Source organism: Uloborus diversus, chromosome 10 (genome assembly GCF_026930045.1).
Source record: "Uloborus diversus isolate 005 chromosome 10, Udiv.v.3.1, whole genome shotgun sequence".
In the NCBI taxonomy this organism is placed as follows: Eukaryota; Metazoa; Arthropoda; class Arachnida; order Araneae; family Uloboridae; genus Uloborus; species Uloborus diversus.
This window is the reverse complement of record NC_072740.1, coordinates 31,601,014-31,618,557: the sequence shown is the minus strand read 5'-3', so window position 1 is coordinate 31,618,557 and position 17,544 is coordinate 31,601,014. Positions and strand designations below refer to the sequence as shown.

Genomic DNA, 17,544 nt, shown 5'->3' with positions numbered 1-17,544 from the left:
AACGCTCGTAAAACTGTATAACGTCATAAAACCATGCGATGAATGTAATTCCTTTAAAACACAAATAAAGGACCCAAATACTGTCTTAAAGATATTTCTCCTCGAAATTTGTACTTTCTGAAAGAGTGAGAGAGAGAGAGAGAGAGCAATAGTATGGTTATTTTTTCAAATTTTATTTTTTCTTAGTTTGTGGCTCAAAAAGTCAAAAGTATATCTATAGTGCCTAGAAAGAGTAGTGTGCCGACCGGCGCTTTTTTCCCCACGATTCTTGAAGACAAATTGTATGAAAACCGCTAGAGGGCAGTGCGGTCGAGGTGCACGTTCAATTTCGCGGTGTTTACATTAGTAGACGCGGGATTTTGTTACAATTTAGTTCCGGGTTTCTCTTTTTTACCTTTATTTCGTGAATATTTCATGAAACAGCGTTTAAGGCTTTTAATGGAGGCATCAAAGTTGAACATTAGAAGAAATAAAGCTTTATCTTGTTTCGTACCAGGGTGCAAAAGTGGATACAAAACATTCAAGGGAAAAGTTACGCTTTTTAAAGCTCCAGCAGGTGAAGAAAAACTAAAGTGGAATTCGTTAATTCCCAGGTTAGATAAAGTTTTTGATAAATATTGCTCTATTTGTGCTCTGCATTTCGAAACACATTTTATTGAAACGCATTTTAAGCATATTATAAATGGTGAGGAAGTTTTGATTCCTCGAGGAAAACCTTTTTTGAAAGATGAGGCAATTCCGACAATTCTGCCAACATACTTTACTAAAAAATTACCAAAGAAAAGGTCCATCAGGAATTATGCAGTTAAAAAAATGTTCCCTGTTTGAAAAAAAAAAAAAAAAAAAAAACTTGATCTTTCCGCAGATGAAACTGAAATAACCACGTATAAATGTATTATAAATGAAATTGTTCATATTAATTTGCCTAACGAATATTGGGTTTGTATGAAATTTAAAAAATCTTCAAATATTGTAGTTTTTGTATATAATGAAAATTATGTGCAAAATAATATTGACGATAAAAAGATCATTATTGACGTAGACAGAAATTTGAAGCAATGTTTGCAGATTTACATGCTGACAATTTCGATTTTTGAACAGGTCATATTGAAAAGGACCGCGCCGAAACGGTCGCGCCGAAACGGCCGCGCCGAAATGGCTTTCGCGCCGGAACGGCCGCGCCAAAACGGCGGCGCCGAAACGGCCGCGCCGAATAGTCCCATTCCGAGACAATGATGTTTTCAAAACAAAATTTTACACAATTGGCTCTGAAAATTTGACACTTATATTTTAAGGCAAATGTATTTTCAGTCGAGATGACTTAGGGCGCAGTTTGTTGTTGTTTTTAATGCCACTTGGGAGACTCAAGCCCCATTCATGTAGCCAGCCTGAGTTTAAAGCAGAAAGGAGCGACCCCTGAGTCAATGAGACCCCTAAATGAAAAAGAGCAGACTCGGGCACGGTATATGGTAGCACCACCTCTACAGTTTATAGGTCTGGAAAATAGGTTGGAAATCTCCAGCAACGCTACGCCTGGTAACTGTTAGCGACCGACCACAAGACTTTTGGACAAACGGAATCAACGAGCACGTTGGTTATAATTTTTAAAAAAAGTTTTTTTTCCTTGAATTTCAGCCGTTTAAAATCCTGTACAAAATTGATAATTATTATTGTTAGAAGCCCTCATAATTTTAATTAGCTTCAGGAATTTAGAAGCAGTTTTATTTTGAAATTAGCGGTACCCGCACGACTTTGCCCGGAGGAGAAAATTAAAAGGTCATTTGATTAGCCTGTATATTTACAAATAATGGACAGTAGCGGATTTTAGGGGGGGCACAAGGGGCCCGTGCCCCCCCCAAAGATGAATTAATTTCATTATTTTATTTATTACTTTTTAATTGACCTTTCATATGCATTTTTACGTAGTTAATTAAAAAGAACACAAAACACACACAGCATATTTTTAATAAAAGCATTTTTGTTTGCTAAAGAAGTATTACTGGAGTCAGAGGCCCAGAATTGCAGAATACATTTAACTCACTGGTTTTGAATTCAAGAGACCGGATTATCGCGATTCTTCCACTAATTCCTCTTTGGTGGAATCTATAATTATTATTTTTTTAATGTGAAGGCGCACCGAAAAGAGTCATTTTGATCCAGGAACCTATTTGCGAAATAATAGATTTCTTTTTCTGCTTATAAAAAAAAGCAAAATGAAAGAAATCATATAGTAGTTTCTTGGAAAAAAAACCATGATTTTTAATGGAAACGGCATGCAGTATCACTATGTTATCTCAACTGTATCATGACTTTAAAAAAACTGTTAAACTTTTAAACAACTGTTTTGAAATTCACACAGAAATAATTTCTGAATTCTTCAGTAAAACTTATATGTTATGAAGTTATGATTTTCTCTATAAATTAATTTAAAAAAAACTCAAATGAGGTATAGGTTTATTTTTTATTTAATAACCTTGCCTTCGTGTTATAATCATTATGACAATGCTCCTAAGTAAAGCAGCTCATTGTCCAGCATCTCGATGACTGGGTTTCGTATTTAAATACGGCTTGAAACGTTAAAGATGTTTTCCGTCCACATTCAAAGTACGTTAATGCAAAATATTTATGTACTTAGATGTAGATTCATTGACCTGAAGGAATTCTAAAAAAAATTAAAAAACACGCACGTTTAAAAATAAAGTCATTAAAACTGAAACATCGAAGGCGGGGGGGGGGGGGGGGCATTCAATTTCCCGTGCCCCCTCCAAAACATTTTTCTCTATCCGCCCCTGATAATGGATAATGAATTTCTCGCCAATTGGCTTATTAAATTCACATTACTAAATTAAACCTTTTGCATAAAGAAATAGTTACTGAAAAGTTAGAATCTAAACTGAATGTTTTTTTCAAAAAAAAAAAAAAAATTTTTTTTATGTAATATTAATTAAATAAAACATGCCATACACAATGCGACTCTCTTATTATATTCAGGGCTCGAAATTTACAGTGGTCTGCTGGTCCAGGACCAGTGAAATATGACTCGGACCACCAAGAAATAATTATCACTAGTCCATCGGACCACTGGCCCTTGCCATCGCAATCGGGATGATTCAATCCTCATGATGAAGAAAATTTGTTTCTTCCCCTTTCTGCGCATGCGTCAGGCAAGGAGTTATCTAGCAAAGGAGAATGATAAGGGGAGGTGAAACCAAACAAACACACACAATGGGAAAGAGAAACTGAGTCACACTGACCAGTGTGCTTTCTGTGGTGTAACAGCAGGTGTGGGGCGTAGCTCTTTGTCTACAGACTCTCAATGATTTAATGCGGATAAATTTGGATACTGTAGACATCGAGTTATTTAATCCAATACCAGCAGTGACATTATGGCTAGAAAGTGGACAAAGAAGAAAAATGTGTGCTTCTGCTGTCCAATAGCTTGCTTCCTTGCATTTTGTTAAAATTTTGTGTTTAATACCTCATTCAATTTGATTTTCATAATTTTTTTTAATGTGATTCTCTATTTATGATGATGTAAAAATGTTTTAACTCATCTCGGAATAAATTTTTGAATTAAATGATGCTTAGATTATATTTTCAATTAGAATATGCAAAAATATAGGTATTAAATTTTTTGTAATTTTAAATTTTAAAGTATTTTCAGTTTTTAATTGGGACGTGTAAACGAACCAGTGAAAGTTTGCTCGGACCAGTCAAATATTTTAGTTACTGGTCCCATGGACCAGTGACTACACTTTTCTTATTTCTGCCCCTGATATTTTACACTATAAATTCTTGGTAAAACAAATAAAAAAAACATCTTATCCTAACACGTTTCTTACCTTCCAGACGCAAATGGAACATAATCTCTGCCAAATTACTTGACCGCGCAATTTCTAATGTGAATACCGACTTGGAAAATATTACGTAAGAATGAGTTGACTCCCCCCCCCCCCAAGTAAGGGTACGTAGAGGCTTTTCCAACCCCCCGCCCCCTCGGAACCCTTACGTATTTAATGAATGGCCCCTTATTGTCTACTATTTTCATTGAAGATAAATTAGCATAAGGTAATTTTATATGCTTCAAAAAATAAATGAACACCCATATAACAATTAGCATTTATTATAGAATTTGTCTTTTGCGCAGAAATAAGTTTAGTTCGAAAAACGGGGCTTTTAAACTGCGAAATCAGAATGCAATCGCGCTGATTTAAAACGAGTCTGTTTCAGGAGCATAACGTACTCCTCGACCGCAGCGCCATCTGGATTTTCCTCAGATCTGCTGACCTCACTTTTTCCCCGTCGATCGGCACACTACTCTTTCTAGCAGGGCTGTGGAGTCGGAGTCGGAGTCGAAGAGTCGGAGTCGGACTGATTTTGGAATAAAGGAGTCGGAGTCGTTGGAAAACATGCCGACTCCGGGCTTCTTTTTTTCTTTCCTTTTCACTGACTCTCCTTGCATTTTTTAAAAATTGATTACCAATTGGTTCGATTACATGTATAAAAAGATACTAATGAGAAAATAACTGCCATTATGGCAATCAGCTAGCTTGAATGCTTACCGAACTTTCTGTAGCCGTCCCCTAGTTTGCTTGCTTTTTAACTTAACTAATAGCAACTGTCAGCAAACGGTTTTGTTGAATAACATTTTCAAGTAATCACTTTCAAATAAAAATAGAAATATAGTGTTTTGTTCTATCTCAGTTTAAAATAGTAAAAGAAACATAACAAATTAGTAAGTCGACGCCTGTAGCTAAGGTTGAAACGTTTAAGTGTGATCGGCAAATTCAAAGAAGTTCTGGCTCGAAAGCACGAATCCAAAAGATTCGATGAAATAATCTAATGTTTTTTTTCTTTATTAAGACTATTTCTGTAAGCTTGGTTCTCACTAAAAAGTATGGAACAAAATAAGTGTAAAAAATTTCTTGATTACAACACTCAAGAATTGCAGTTAATCTTAAAATCTTCATATTTAGGTTAATTCTAAAGCAGCCAATAAAATTTAAACTAAAAATTTAGCGAAGAAGAAATATAGGTATAGTAAAAGCTATTCGTACAAATTTGTATACCGCCGCGTTTTGTGTAAAATTAGCTCCTGACGCATATGTGCCCTATTTTCGTTGAAATTTTATTGATGAAATATAATTTAAAATATATTCGTGAAAATTTTCAGAATTAAAGTATTTATATATTTTATAAACTCTGAAATTAACTTTGGGTGTCATCTACTAGATGGATGTCACCAGGGGCAAACCACTCCCTCTCAAGAACTTGGATTTAGAAAAAAAGTTTTTTTTCTCTCAAGTTACAGCTTTCAAAAATTGAAAGCACACGATTTGATCAATATATATATTTGTTAAACATTAAAGGGGGGCAAATTACAGATAATCATTTTCAAAATTTTTAAAAGGGATTTTTAAGTCATCTCACTTTTTAACTCGTAACTATTGGAAAGTTTGATTTTTAAATTGAATTTCTAACGTTGTATGACGTCTTGGGTTTACAATAAAAAACAAAATGCTAAATTTTCATAAAAAGGAATTAATATTTCAATCTCTGTTAAGAGGTTTTCCCCCTTCCCTTGAATGGAGAGAGGGAGTTTAAAAAATACAATTAAAAAAATTAAAAAAAAATCCGGAGTCGGAGTTGGAGTCGGAGTCGGGCGTTTCAAAATCCAGGAGTCGGAGTCGGGGTCGGAGTCGGCCATATTCCTCCCGACTCCGCAGCCCTGCTTTCTAGGCACTATAGTATATCTGAACGCAAAGGAAAGATAAACTAAACTGAAAATTAGGGTTACTTTCAGGTTATTAACAGGAAAGCGTTCTCGACCTCAACCCATGACCACATGGTGAGCTGAAAGTTCTTTCAGTCAAGTGCTGTTTCTACACTAGTTGCTCAATTTTAGATAAACGGAATTAATTTCACCGTAATTGCATTGAATGCGTCAGACGGACTCCCCAAGACCACTTGTTCAATCCACACTTATTTTTTTTTATTTCAAAATGGAACTAACTTTCCGAACGACCCTCGCACATGTAGAAAGTTCCGCATTGGTTAACTATAGTTTTTGTCTTATGCGTCCACAATGCTTTAAGTTATGCAAAATATAACTTCCAACATAAAATTAAAATTCTCTGCTCTATACAATTTCTTACAACTGAATTATAATTTCCTATTATGCATTCAAGCAATAGAGAGTTGAGTTCTTTCAAAAGCAAATTTTGCTTAAAGAAATCAAGGTCAAAAACCTGGCATTTTCGCAGACAGCTGGTAGTACGTAGAGACTCTGACATTGATGACACTTTTGGAGAAGTATTTTTGTAACACCATGCAGTTTGCTTATTTGCAAAGCTGCGTAAAAATACGCGAGAATGAAATTTAATGAGATGCCGATTATTCAGCGGAATACTCAAACCTATATAATGTAATGAAATGCCTTTTTGGGCAGAATAGTTCATTGGAACATGAATTAGTTGTGATTTTGCAAATAGAATTAACTTAGTCGTCTGTTTGTGCTTCTCCGCGATGTTTTCGCTCGCAATATGTTTAACGCATTGAAAAATATACATTTAGTTGATAAAATCTGACCGGGAAACTGTACGATAATGCAATAATGAAAAAAAAAAAAAAAAAAAAAAAAATCAAATAAGTAGAATTGAAAGAGCATAGTAAAACATGTTTATGGACGCATAAATCCTTGGCCCTCGTGTCCACGTTACTGAAATATAAGGTCTTAAAGTTTGTCAAAATTTTTAAGAAAAGCCGCCAAATTTAGAGAGTTCGGTGAGTAATGGAATACACACATCTTTCGCACGCTTTGTATGGCTTTGCAGATGGATGCCTTGCCACATGCAGACGGTGAAATCACTTCGGATTCATCGTCAACACCTAAATTTGGCGGCTTGCTTGAAATTTCGGCAGATGTTAAGAACTTATGTCTCGTTAACGGGGCCACGAGGGCGAATAACTTTTGGGCCAAAAAATGTCTCCACATGCTGCTTTGATTGCCACATATTTGAACTTTTTTCATTATTACACTATTCGCGTGGTTCTCTGGTGATAACGCCGAAGAATATATTGAAGTTGATTGGAATTTCTATCGGTATTTAAAAAATAAGAAGCAGTTACGTTTTATAAATATTTGAATTACGAAAAAGTAATAACTATGCCTCTTTTATACAAAATCGATTAGGGGGGGGGGGGTGGAGTTATTTGAGCCAAAATCTCTGGAAAGTTGAATAAAAACTGCCTCAAGTGTAAAGGACGGGCACATGTTGACTGTAATCAACATACAGCGTTATCAAAGTTCTATTTGTGATTTTTATATTTAAAGATTAAAGTAAATTGCTAAATGATCTGATTTGTTTGAGGTTCTAAATGTGTTACATTGAAAATTACTTACTTTTTGTTATTCTTTGAAGCAATTTGAGCTCTTTTGTGCAAAAAGTGAATTGTTTTTGCAAAAACAAATGTTTCACTAGTAATAAAATAACTTTATTCGTTTTTTCTATGTGTACCTTATTTTATCCAAACTAGTCCGATAAAACCAAGTAAACCAAAAGAATCATCTTAACCCTTTAAAACTGACCCTTTATTTTTCACACGTCCAAAAAGAATCATCTTAACCCTTTAAAACTGACCCTTTTGTATTGAAACATTTTTGAATTTGGAACTTAAGGGTCTTTTTATAATTTTAATGGAATTTTGAAAGTATTTTACTCATGGGAAAAAAAATTTAGTATCTAGTTGTCCAATATACTTTTCACAACACATTGTCGCTAGAAAATCATTAGCAATTTTAAAGAATAGCTTTATATATTACTTCTGAAACCTGTTTTTGTCGCTACGCGAGATCTTCCTGATTTCTTGATCTATTTCCTTGATTTACCCCTCATTTTAAAGCCTACCGTGCTGGTTAATGACGAAAAATAGACCAATGGTCAAAAAATTGTTTTTTTTTCTGTCAAAAAAAAAAAAAAAAAAAAAATCTGTTTAAAAGTCCGGTCTGAGTTTTTCGGTTAAATTTATAAGTTTAACTTGCGCTGGAATCGCGAGTAGCTCAATCGGCAAAGCGTTCGGTCACTAACCAGCGGGACCCGAGTTCTGGCCTCGCCGGAGCGATTTGCCAAAACCGAAAAATTAGACCAACAGCATATAAAATACATGTACATTAAACATACAAAAAATAATACACGTAAGGCAGTACGAAATGTGAGACGGGAACGCCCCTTGCTGTTGTAAAACCTTGAAGCAGCATGTGTTAAGGCCCATATGGAAATTTGACCAGAAAAAGAGGGCGCTGCGAACGCCACAAAATGCTTATCAAAAAGCGAAGTGCCTTATGTAGTGATCGAGTGTGGGAGTCGGCAAGAGATGTCCGATCTCCAAGTAAATAAAGAGTTTCGAGAAGTGTTACAGTCCACTTTGTGAAGATTTGAGTTTGTGTGGTCAATGTGAAAAGCGCCAATTCATGTGGTCCGTACGGAGCCGTAGCAGCTTCGGATCCTTTTTAACAGTGCAGTGCAAATATTGAGCTGATAGGGACAATAACGGATTAAAGTGCCACGTCCGAGAGCAGTCAGGTAGGAGATTTATTATTGCATTTATAATCAAATGTTAATTAAATAATTGTGTCAAAATGGATGTCATTTTAGTACATAAAAAAGTGCTTAAATCGGGTATTACAAAGGCATCTAATGAATTAGCTAAAGGCTCTTTCGATAAAATTCAATTAGAGCTCTATGAGAAAAAGTGCACTCAATTTGAAAGTGTATGCTCTAATGTTTTCGAGAAAATATTTGAAACTTGTGAAGAGAAAGATATTGATAAATTTATTGATGAACAATGCTCGGTTCAACAAAGTATTGATGAATTATGGGTTGCAGTTAAGCAAAAAATGTCTAAGTTGCCGACTATTGTTTCTACTAATGTCTTTCCTAAACCCGAGGAAAAACCATGTGAAGGTGTTCGCCTACCAAAAATGAATCTTCCTTCTTTTAACGGAAGCATTCAGGACTGGTTGTCTTTTAGAGATCTATTCCTAGCTAGTATACATAAGAACAGTAGCTTATCGGATTCTCAAAAACTTTCGTATTTAAAGTTATCGCTTCATGGGGAAGCTCTGAGAATCATTCAATCAATATCCTTATGTGATGCAAACTATAAATTGGCTTGGGATCTCTTAGAAGAGAGATATTCTAACAAAAGAGACCAAGTATTTGCTCAATTAAGACGGTTCATGTCTATTTCTCCAATACAAAGTGAATCCCCTGCTTCTATTCTAAAATTAGTAGATACGGTAAATGAATGCATTAGGTCCTTGGAAACTTTAGAACAGAAGATTGAGGGTTTTTCGGAAACAATTTTGGCATACCAATTACTTCAGAAATTGGATTCTACAAGTAAATGGTGGTGGGAAAGAGAATGCAAGAAAGATAATTTACCAAAATTGTCAAATCTTATTTTATTTTTGAAGAATTATGCTCGTACTCTTCAAGCTTCGAAAACGTCTGAAAATTCTGGGATTGGGCGGAAGCAACGAAATCAAAAGGTTACGAGTACAATGACCGTGAGTGTTAAAAATACTAATTCAAAGTGTGTGTGTTGCAAATCTAATCAATATCATCATTTAAATAAGTGTACATCATTTAAACAAATGTCTGTGCATGATCGTATTGAGATTGCAAAAAGATATAAATTGTGCTTCAACTGTTTTTCAAGTGCTAATCATTGTGCTAAATCATGCAATTCTAGTTTCACTTGTAGCTTTTGTTCTAAACGGCATCACAGCCTACTTCATATTTCACAAGTTAGGGGAAAACCTAGAATTGACCTTGAACCTTCTCAAGTGCCTGCTCCTTTAGCGGTGTTAGAGGGAGAAAGGGATGGAGATTTATGTGCTTCTCCCATCATCGGATCTACTTTAAATGCTGATGCGAAGAGTTTTGAATTCGCAGGGACATCACTTAATAGCGATTACGTGTCAGATTTAAATCATAAGGTTACCATTTTGTCTACTGCAATAGTTTGTATTGCCGATGCTTCTAACAAGCTAATTAAAGCACGAGCCTTGTTGGATAATGGTAGTCAATCAAATTTTTTGTCAGTTGAGCTTGCTGATTTATTACGGATCAAGCGAGAAAGGATAAATGTATCAGTTTCTTGCTTGAGTGGTGTTGCAGTAACTGTGAAATCTAAGCTGACAACTACGATTTCAAATGAAGAAGATTATTCAAGAACCTTGGATTTTCTGGTTGTTTCTAAAATAAATGATCTTGTGCCAGGACAGCATTTTAATTTCCCCTTTTCGGAACTTTCACCAGATATCAAGCTTGCTGATCCAAATTTCAATAAACCGAGACGGATTGATATTTTATTAGGAGCTGAGTGTTTTTATGAGCTTCTCAAAACGGAACAGTTTCATTTCTCAAACTCGAAGCTTATTTTACAAAATTCCATATTTGGATATGTAGCCGGTGGGTGTGTATCAGAAAATGGGTTTTTGGGTACAACATATTGTGGGTTAGTTTGTGATGTTGAGGATAATTTGACTGACCTAATTAAGAGCTTTTGGGAAATCGAAAATTCCTTTTGTGAGGACAGAGCGATAAACAAGAGCAAAGAAGAAATTATTTGTGAAGAGCATTTTTTAGAAACGCACAAGAGAGACCGTTCCGGTAAATACATTGTTCAGATGCCTTTCAAGGAAAATCCAAACTGTTTAGGAGAATCAAAGCAAATTGCCGTTAAACGTTTGAATTCGCTTTGGAAACGCTTAGAAAGGGATCCTGGGTATTCAAAGCTATACAGAGATTTCATCCGAGATTATGAGCGTTTAAATCACATGGAGCTGGTTAATGAGACTGTAGAACCGGACATTAACTTTTATTTGCCACACCACGGGGTGTATCGTCCAGAAAAGACAAGTACAAAGTTGAGAGTTGTTTTTAACGCCTCACAACCTTCTTCTAATGGAAAATCTTTAAATTCGTTGCAATATAATGGGGGGTGTCATTCAAGATGACATATTTTCCATCATGACAAGGTTTAGGAAACATTATGTGGTTTTCATAACGGACATTAAGCAAATGTATAGGATGATTTTTATTGATCCAAGTCAAAGAGATTTGCAACGAATTGTTTGGAAAGAAGGTATAAATGAGCCAATTAAAGTTTACAACCTCTCTACAATAACGTACGGGACGACTAGTGCGCCATATCTCGCCACACGGACGCTGAAACAATTAGCGTTAGATGAGGAGAAGGACTTTCGCATAGCAGCGGAAGTCATTAAGACAGATACTTATATGGATGACATTGTTACAGGTTGTCCAGATATAGCTACGGCACGAGAATTGCAACGCCAGTTGAAACTCTTACTTCAACGTGGAGGTATGAACTTACATAAATGGTCAGCAAACCATGAAGAACTGTTGAGAGATATTTCAGAAGGTGCTGAAACCTACTCGTTTACAGAAGATAGTGAAACCAAGACGTTAGGTATTTTGTGGAACCATAAGTGTGATGAGTTTGCTTTTAAAGTTGCACTGGAAAATTTGGATATTTATACTAAACGTGCAGTTTTATCCAATATTGCCAGAATCTATGATCCGCTCGGTCTGATTGGCCCTATAATCGTCAAAGCAAAGATATTCGTGCAAAAATTGTGGCTTCTACATATCGGATGGGATGAGCCATTGCCGGATCAAGAAAGTAAGGAGTGGAAAAGCTCCGTTCAGTCATTGTCAGCAATACATTGCATTAAAGTTAAAAGATGTATCTTAATCGAAGATGCTGTAGACGTTCAACTAAATGGATTCGCTGATGCTAGTGAAAATGGGTATGGAGCAGCGATATACGTCAAATCTACTGCAGCTACAGGAGAAACAGCTACCCATTTGTTGTGCAGCGAATCAAAGGTTGCTCCTTTGAAAAGAATCTCCATTCCTCGACTTGAGCTTAATGCAGCTGTGCTACTTGCTAAGTTACTTCATAGAGTAATGAAGTCCTTGCAAGTGAGTTTCTCTGAAGTTCATCTGTGGTCAGACTCGACTATTGTTCTGGCTTGGCTGAAAAGTGATCCACACGTGTTAAAGACATTCGTAGCCAATCGCATAGCTCTTCTACAAGAATTGACAAATGGATTTCAGTGGCACCATATTCGTTCAGAAGACAATCCTTCGGATATGGTCAGCAGAGGTCTTGATCCGAGTAAACTTCTTGACAACAAACTGTGGTGGCATGGACCAGACTTGCTAAACCAGGAACTCCTTCGCGACGAGGTTATTGATGATCCTTTACAGCAACCAGTGTTTTGTGATGAATTTAAAACTCAGACTAAAACGAAAAACGTGACTGTGTCCTTATTAGTGAATTCACGTAATTTTCTGAGTGACATTCTTAATATTACAAACAATTATGGTAAATTACTTCGTATTCTTAGTTATATTTTTAGGTTTTGCCATAATGCTAGAAAGCTTAGGGAAAGGATCTCAGATGCAATTACGTCTAAAGAATTAAATGAGGCAGAGGAGTCCATAGTTAAACTATGCCAAAGTAAGGCCTTTTATGCAGAAATTTCTGACCTAAGTAAAGGTAAGGTTATTTCTAATAAAAGTAAATTGAAATCCTTAAATGTGTTTCTTGATGACAAGGGAATTTTACGCGTAGGTGGTAGGTTGAAAAATTCAAATCTTAAGTTCTGTGAAAAACATCCTGCGGTTTTACCTGATAAATCTAAATTAACGCAACTGATTGTTGAGTATTATCATTTGAGGCATTTTCATGTAGGTCCCCAATCTTTGCTGTGTTTTGCTCGACACAAATTTTGGCCCATTAATGGAAGGTCTTTGTGCCGTCGTGTTGTTCACAGTTGTGTAACATGTTTTAAGAGTAAGCCTCTTACTGTGGAACAAATTATGGGAGACTTACCTTCAGAACGAGTGAATCCAACTTTTCCGTTTAATGTTTCGGGAGTGGATTTTTGTGGCCCTTTCATGATAAAGGTAAAAAATCAGAGAAAGAGTTCGTTGAGCAAAGTTTATGTAGCTATATTTGTGTGTTTTGTCACCTGAGCTGTCCACTTTGAAGTGGTCTCTGACTTGACATCTGAGTCATTTATTTCCACCCTAAAAAGGTTTTTCAGTAGGCGGGGAAAATGTGCTAAACTCTTCTCAGATAATGCAGGTAATTTCGTTGGAGCGAACGCAGAAATAAAAAAGTTGCATAATCTAGTAAAAAAACCAGATGAGAATTTAGCGGGTTATTTAGCTTCCGAGGGAATTGACTGGAAGTTCCTTCCGCCCAGAGCCCCCAACTTTGGTGGTCTCTGGGAGGCAGGAGTAAAATCATTCAAGTACCATCTAAAACGGGTCATGAGAGATCTTAAATTTACATATGAAGAGTTTGAGACTATAGTAGTTCAAATCGAAGGTATCTTAAATTCACGTCCGCTCACCCCGTTAGCTTCAGATGGCGATGAATTAGATGCACTTACCCCGGGTAATTTTTTAATTGGAAGACCAATAAACGCCATTGTTGAGCCAGATCTTTTAGATGTAAACGACAACAGGCTTAGTAGATGGCAGAGAGTTACAAAGGTAACACAATACGTGTGGAAAAGGTGGGAAAATGACTACCTCAATACACTTCAGCAGAGGTGCAAGTGGATGTTTGATAAACCAAACATCAAACTAGGAGCTGTTGTACTAATCAAAGAGGACAATTTACCTGTCTGTAAATGGTTATTAGGTAAAATTGAAAAAGTATATCCTGATGCTGATGGCAAAATTAGAGTAGTAGAAGTGTATACTTCAAGCGGAGTATACAAAAGATCCATTTCCAAAATATGTATTTTGCCAGAAAATGTTTCTTAAAAATTTTATTGTGTTTTGTTGTGATTTGCATATGTATTCATTGTTCCAGGTGTTTTTATTGTGTAATCTGTGTTTTATAATTCTTTGAGTTATTGAATGTTTTCTTAAAACATGTCAAGGCGGCCGGTATGTTAAGGCCCATATGGAAATTTGACCAGAAAAAGAGGGCGCTGCGAACGCCACAAAATGCTTATCAAAAAGCGAAGTGCCTTATGTAGTGATCGAGTGTGGGAGTCGGCAAGAGATGTCCGATCTCCAAGTAAATAAAGAGTTTCGAGAAGTGTTACAGTCCACTTTGTGAAGATTTGAGTTTGTGTGGTCAATGTGAAAAGCGCCAATACAGCATGTAGTCCTAATGCATTTTAAGTGACTCAAAATATAAGTATTTTTTTAAAGCTTTGGCTTCGCTCAAAAAGCTGAAAAAACTAAGCACCATGTAAACATAACTAGAAGTATCAAATTTAAAATTTTAGACTTAAAGAGTCCTTTTTTTGTGCAAAAAAAAAAAAAAATATTTATCTTTCTATGCTGAAATGTAGATTCTTCTAACTACATTTTTTGACCTTCTGAATAAATAAAAAAAATCACTACCTCAAATTTATGTTACACTTTTCATTCAATTAACTTATGAATATTAATTACAATACGAAGGAAAGCATAAAAATTAGTATCAACTTCAGGAGTAACATACAATTTATTTTTTTTCTTCTCCTTTCGGCAAAATATAAATAGCCAGTCACACGCAGGCGCGGACCCACGGGAGGGGAATTGGGGGAACGTTCCCCATTCAAAATCCAAATGTACCTAAAAATTTTCAGAACAGAATACAGCACAGTTCTTCCGTTTTTTAAAACTTGAACTTCAAGAAAGGCGCCAGGAAAAACGAGGAGAGAATTGCAAAATCAAATTCAAATAGGAGAACTGTGCGAATGCAACCTCCTCCCGCCTCAAAAACAATCCCAAGTGTACCTAAAACAGTACAGAAAACAGGAGTACAGATTTTTTTTTTCCGTTTTTTAGAACATGAACTAAGGCATCAGGAGAAGCAATTAGACAACAGCAGAAGCAGATCCACGGAGGGGAACTGAAGGAATGCCCCCCTCCAATCTTATATATACCTAAAAAAATTTACAACAGAGTGCAGGGAAATTCTTCTACTTTAACTTGACTCTTACTTTAACTTGAAGAAAAGTTCAGGAAAAGCGATTAAAAAATAGCAGAAGCGGATCCACGGAGGGTAACTGGAATAATGTTCCCCTCTCCCCAACATATCATGTGTCCCTAAAAGGTTTTAGAACAGAGAGCAGGAAGATATTGTTTTATATTACTTGAACTTGAAAATAGGCCCCAGGAAAAACGATCAGACAATAGCAGAGGCGGATGGGGGATCCGTGGGGGAATGTTCCCATCCCCTCAAAATCTCATGTGTACCTAAACATTTTCATAACAGAGTACAGCAAAGTTCTTCTGTTTTATAAAACTTGAACTTGAAGAAAAGCGGAGAGAACTGCAAAAGTGGATCCAAGGAGGGGAACTGGGGAATGTTCTCCTCTCCCCTCAAGAAAAAAAAAAAAAAAAAAAAAAAAATCCCAAGTAATCCTAAAACTGTTCAGAAAACTAAGTACAGGATTTTTTTTCTTTTGTTTTTTGAGCTTGACGAGAGGCTACAGGAAAAAAGATTAGACAATAGCGGAAGCTGATTCACGGAGGGGAACTGGAGGAACGTTTCCCTCCCCCCAAAATCTCATGTGTACCTTTCTAAAAAGTTTTAGAACAGAGAGCAGGAAAATTCTGTTTTATAGAGCTTGAACTTGAAGAAAGGCGCAAGAAAAAGCAAAGAGAGAATTGCAAAAGCGGATCCAAGGAGGGGAACCGGGGAATGTTCTCCTTTCCCCTTAAAAAGAAAAAAAAAGAAAAAATCCCAAGTGATCCTAAAACTGTTCAGCAAACAACGTACAGGATTTTTTTCACTGTTTTTTAGAACTTGACGAAAGGCTCCAGGAAAACCGATTAGACAACAGCAGAGGCGGATCCACCGAGGGAAACTGGAGGAATGTCCCCCCCCCCAAAAAAAAAAATCTCATGTGTACCAAAAAACTTTTAGAACAGAGTGCAGGAAAATTCTTCTGTTTTATAGAAATTGAACTTGGAGAAAGGCATGGTGAAAAGCGAGGAGGGAATTGCAAAAGCGGATCCAAAGAGGGGAAGTGGGAAATGTCCTTTTCTAAAACACAAATTCCCGAGTAAACCAAAAACTGTTCAGAAAACAGGGTGAGGTAAAACCACCAGTAGTTGACACTTTAAAGATTAATTTTTTCTGTTTGATAACGTAGCTTTGGAGTGAATTCATAGTAGGAGAAACTTTTAATAAGTGATAACTGTACCAACTATTCCCCTATTATAATGCAACAAAATTAGATTAATAAGAGGAATGCACATTTTTTTAATAAAAAAAAGACATTGGGTAGGAGTTGACATTAAACTAAAACGAGAACATCTAATAATTGTTGACACACTTTGTTTTCAGTAGTTGGTACATGCTTTGATACGAAAAACTGGAGTTGCTTAATAAATGAATTTGTGCCTACTGGTGTGAATACAGGAATCGCACTGCCCGATCTAGGCAGCAGCAAGGCAATACCTTTGGCCTACCTTTTGTACATAGTCCGATACCCTTTGCCCCCCCCCCCCAGTTTCCCGGTAGCAACTTCTAGGAGGATGCAAATTTAGACTATTTCTGTTGTTTTTTTGTTGAACCTATATAAAATTTCAACGAAGGTGGGTTAAATTTGGCGGGATTTAGGTTTTGCTCCGGTTCAGAAAAATCGAAGATCCGGCCATGCAGGAATGTAAAGACAGTTATAGAAAAATATAAAAATTAAATGCTTCCGTCATAGGTTATAATTACATCCCCTCCATTTTTTTTTTTGTTTTCTTTTTCCTAGTCGGTCTAAAAATAAGAAAGTCTTCATAATTGGGGAGCCCCCTTTTCAACGGCAAAACCTTTAAAGAGTGTCCCAAATCTCGTTTACGGCTTGAATTTCGAAAAAATTCCAGGGGAGAACTACCTAACACCTTGCATTCTAAAAACATCGAGAATCGTTTAATATTGCTTTTTTGGAGCTTCAAATTTGAAAAATTGCCAAACCCTAACTTTACCAAATATAATCTACAGTCACGTTTTTAAGACGTCCATTACGAAAAATTTCCAGACAAGGGCCCGAATGCTCACGTAGGAAATCTAAAAATGAAAAAATTACAATTTGGTAACAGCCCTAGAACCCCACTGCTCAACTGCTCATAATAACATTAAAAGTTAGTCTATACCTGCGTTTTAAGAAATTCAATTTTAAAAGATTGGGTGGAATGGTGATCGATTTAGATCTATTCTACAAAAAAAAAAAAAAAAAATGATCTGGGGCAGAACCCCAAAAGTCCCGTCTCGTACCTCGAGATGGGAAGATTTGACTCCGTCAATTGGGCGCCGGGAACATTGCAGCCAATGGTGCTCGGCGCCTAATCTTCCTAGACCGCTCTTACCATACCGTCAACAAGTATCGCCTATAATTGCATTTTTAAAACTTCAATTTCTAAAAATTTCCACAGAAAGCTCCACGAAACTTTCCTCCCCGTAACATCATCAGAGGCCGTCTAAAACTGAGTTCTTAGG

At 36.2% G+C, this 17,544-nt stretch overlaps 1 protein-coding gene across 1 annotated transcript; it reads left to right on the top strand.

Moving 5' to 3' along the window:
• The first annotated feature begins 11,096 nt into the window (after positions 1–11,096).
• LOC129231704 (uncharacterized) lies at positions 11,097–13,940 on the top strand. Its single transcript, XM_054866067.1, has 2 exons — positions 11,097–12,378; positions 13,924–13,940. The coding sequence occupies exons 1-2, from the start codon at positions 11,097–11,099 to the stop codon at positions 13,938–13,940; spliced, it is 1,299 nt and encodes a 432-aa protein (XP_054722042.1).
• The last annotated feature ends 3,604 nt before the right edge of the window (positions 13,941–17,544 follow it).